Source organism: Suillus subalutaceus (genome assembly GCF_016647625.1).
Source record: "Suillus subalutaceus strain FC151 chromosome Unknown DFJ58scaffold_572, whole genome shotgun sequence".
Lineage (NCBI taxonomy): Eukaryota > Fungi > Basidiomycota > Agaricomycetes > Boletales > Suillaceae > Suillus > Suillus subalutaceus.
Window position 1 is genome coordinate 1 of NW_024540821.1, and position 4,121 is coordinate 4,121.

At 47.1% G+C, this 4,121-nt stretch overlaps 1 protein-coding gene across 1 annotated transcript; it reads left to right on the forward strand.

Annotated features, from left to right (window-relative positions):
* Positions 1 to 634: 634 nt before the first annotated feature.
* On the forward strand, positions 635 to 3,759 carry DFJ58DRAFT_720087 (uncharacterized protein; the record flags this gene model as incomplete). Its single annotated transcript, XM_041384689.1, has 10 exons — positions 635 to 832; positions 887 to 1,258; positions 1,309 to 1,668; positions 1,720 to 1,868; positions 1,919 to 2,191; positions 2,228 to 2,313; positions 2,373 to 2,558; positions 2,611 to 2,749; positions 2,881 to 3,449; positions 3,509 to 3,759. 10 exons carry the CDS (start codon positions 635 to 637, stop codon positions 3,757 to 3,759), a joined length of 2,583 nt encoding a protein of 860 aa, XP_041234810.1.
* Between the last annotated feature and the right edge of the window lie 362 nt (positions 3,760 to 4,121).

The window sequence follows — 4,121 nt, forward strand, 5'->3', positions numbered from 1 at the left end:
TGATGATGACATCCACGATGGAGAATCGCCCGCACGATGACTGACGGTGTTTGAAGGTTGTTGTTTGAGGTTGTTTATTTGTAGTTTAACTTGAACAGAAGGCTGAGATACATACAAGTAAAGATTCGCCTGTAGTACACGCCTGTACACTGTATGATTCGGAATTTTGATTTGTGACTTCATCATGGACTCCAGTTTATCCCTTGCAGGCTCGTCTTCATCGCTGCAAGCTGTCATATGTACGCCGGAGTTGCATTGGGAATTGTCACAGATTACAAGGGCTAGGAAGCGTCAGAAAAGGCTGACCCTTAATTCTTACTCACATCCCAAGCCATCAGGACTCAAGCAGCGACAACACATGCAGTATCAAGTCCATGGAGACGGCTCTATAAGCTACACATGTAGTTATGTTCAACCACCCAAAAATGCTCAACCAACTCTGCGACCTGATCTGCCTGTATGTGTACCCACGTTGACAGATGAGTTTAATGAAGATTCGCCCGATCTGTTATGGGGTGCCGATGATGACGCTCAACGTCCGAGGAGACGACGTGCTATGGGGGTAAGTCAAGAGACCGACACAGAATCACACTTTGTCATCACCACTAACATCATTCAGGATCACCCATTGCTAATGTGGCTCAAGGATTGTGCCCTGTTCCTTCAGGAGATGTTACGACTCGAAGGACAAGGTGACATTAGTGCAGAGCCCTGTTCCAGTTGTGGTAATCTGCATCCAGAATATCGATGTGAAGACTGTTTTGGGATTGAACTCCATTGTTCCTCTTGCACAGTGGTGGCCCATAAGGATCACCCACTACATCGATTGCAGGTATGTACCAATGACTCGATGATGTACAATACGAACTAACTAGACTTACTATAGAAATGGAATGGTAATTACTTCGAATCTGCAAGTCTGAAGAGCCTTGGTCTCTGGATTCAACTCAGTCACGCACTGGGCCATACTTGTCCCAATCCCCGTCGTGCATTCAATGATGACTTCATTATTATAGATTCTCATGGCGTCCACGAGGTATCATTGGATTTTTGTGACTGCACTCTGGCGACAACCCATGTACAACAACTCCTTCGCATGTCACTCTTCCCTTCAACTACTGCGGACCCCAAAACAGCCGCTACATTTCATCTTCTAGAAGAATTTCACCTCTTGTCTCTCGAGTCGAAGGTGTCTGCCTATGAGTTTTATTATGCACTGATGCGGAGGTCTGATAACACGGGGATCAGTCCTATCAAGGTGGGTCCTACTCTAGCGCTCTGTGGGGACATTGACTTATTTCTCTTTAGGACCGATACAACTCATTCATGAGGATGATACATGAATGGCGTCATCTCAAAATGCTCAAGCGATCTGGGAGAGCACACGATCCCAACGGCATTGATGCAACAGCGGAGGGTGCATGCACTGTTCTATGTCCAGCCTGCCCACAGCCTGGGAAGAACTTACCATCCAACTGGAGAGAGGCCCCCCCCGCCAAAAGCTGGTTGTATGGCCTATTTGTGGCCATCAACGCAAACTTTCGGCTGAAATGGAAAGTCGTGTCAAAGGATAGTGTGGACCCTAGCCTTAGTAATGGCTGGGGATACTTCATTGAGGAAAGTGCATACAAGGCCTTCCTGAATGATAATTCTGATGTTAGCCAAGAGGTGAGTTTTTTTGGTAGTCGTTATTATCTATAGTGATACCCCATTAAACAGAAGTCTACTTGTTCGAGCCATTATGCGGTAAACATGGCTGATACTAAATCAAATCGTGGCCTGGAAGCTACAGGGCTTGGTACCATCAACTGTGCTCGACACAATATGAAGTTACTGACGGCAGTCGGGGACCTCCAGAAAAGAGAAAAGTAAGTTTGGTACACTTCAATTTCAGACACATGGGAATAACTACATCTAGATACATGAATATGGATTATTTGTTTTTCTCGACCCTTTGGCATACGACTGTCGATATTCTGAATGTCTCCTATGATATCGCGTGCCAGTGGAATAAGAATCTATGGTGCCACATGATGTCATTGCCCCCTTCCATGCAACTGAAATATGACGCCAAGAAAATCACTTTCTTTGTCCCTAAGTTTCATCTGCCGGCTCACATTCAACAATGTCAAACTAGATTTTTGTTCAATTTTTCACCCGGCATTGGACGAACAGATGGAGAAGCTCTGGAGTGAGGGTGGGCAAATATCAACCCCGTAGCATCGAGCACGAAAGAGATGGGCCCAGGCGCAAGACGAGACACGTTGGGTGGTTTTTTTGGGGATTGGAACTGGAGGAAAATCACTGGTCTACGTACATTGTTTTTATAGGGAGAAGCACTGCTTACTGATGCATCACTAATGCATGTACAGGTCACACAATGTTGCGTAAGATGAAAGATGCCTTGCTGGAATTATCAGAACATGAAGCGGCCCTGGATGACCTCAAAGAATGGCTGAAAGAAGAATACTCGGAAGCGCTGAGTAGGTGGAAAGAGGAAGTCGAGGCATGGGAACGTGATCCCTCCCAGCTGAACCCGTATGAACGAAGTGTAGAAAGTGAGTAGGACGGAATTATTTTGTGAATAGTATCTGATGTTACATCACACAGATATCACCCTTGCCTCTGTGCGTCTCGAACTCGCAAAAGAGGAGGCATCGGAAATAGAACTTGGTGGCTCCCACGTGCTGCATGAAGATTGTTCACCTAGCGCACTGATTAGCAGTGGCCTAGAACTCAAAGAGCAACAGTAAGTGATATCGATATTCAGCTGAATGAATATTTCCTAATAAAACGCTTCAGACGACGTCTTACAGCTGATAAGGTGGGTCTGGGCATTCATGTCACAGATACTCAAGAAGGAAAGCTCGTTCAATGCAGTAACAGTCTTCAGCGCCGGATTGAGGCTTGGGTCAAGGTCCAGGAATTATACATGCCAATGGTCGCAGCTCTACGACGAGACAAGGCCAACGGTGTCGTCGCTCCTGAATCTTTCCAGCTTTTGCTTCCTTCTCAGGTTGGCGGAACTGCTACTTGTGACCTCAAATTTCATACCATTGAGTGGAAACTTCAATATGCACAAGCTCACAATACCCTCCGCTCCCTACGTTCTAATCTCCGCGCACAAACTGCTGTCCTCAAGTACAAGGATCGGAATCTTCGCGGTCAAGGCGCCAACACCAGAGCACATAACACGCTCAAAGGGATTGATGCAAGGATTGAGGCAGCATCGACCCGATATCAGGATGCACGCAAGGCGCTGGTTATTCTCGCTCCCCTTGTCAAGGAGACAGGATGGCAGTCCTCCCTGCAACCACTCAATTGCAAAGATATCCGGGGAATGTCAGATCTCCTGTGGGGCCAGACCGAGGGAAGGCGCAAGCTGTCTTGGATTTGGAATATGTGGGGTGCACATGGTGATGAGTTAGGCAATGATGGATCTATGAAAGGTATGTGTGCTTACGGGTTCATTACTCCACATTATCTGACTTCAGCGCACATCATCCAGATATGAGGATTGAATGGTGTAAAGCCAGGGCACCCGCAATGCGGTGGAAGGAAGAGGTTGAGTTGTTATGGGAGGAGATGAGGAGGATCCTACAGTTCTTTGATTGGCAAGCCACGTCTTGGGATGAGCACGTGAATCAAAGCGGGTCCGAGAGTCCCACAGAAAGAGAAGGCGAGATCACATATGCTCGACGTCAAGCAGCTTTGCGTCATGCACTGTCAGTCGCATGTCAGTCCAGTTGGGAAGTCTAGCCTCAAATTCACCCCCAAATGTAATGTACAGTGTTGTAGCTATGCAAATGATATAGTGTGGTGCAAGCAAAATATGAGGGACAGTTGAAAGGTGGGAGGAAGCATCAATGGAAGGTGGGAGGGAGCATCAATGAAAGGTGGGAGGATGCATCAATGAAGGGCAGGAGGGAGCATCAACAAAAGGCGGGAGGAAGCATCAATGAAGGGCAGGATGGATGCATCAATTTAAGGGAGGGGGATGCATCAGTGAGCAGCAGAGGGATGCATCAATGAAGGGCAGGAGGGATGCATCAATTTAAGGGAGGGAGATGCATCACTAGAATGCATCAATTTAAGGGAGGGGGATGCATCAGTGAGCAGCG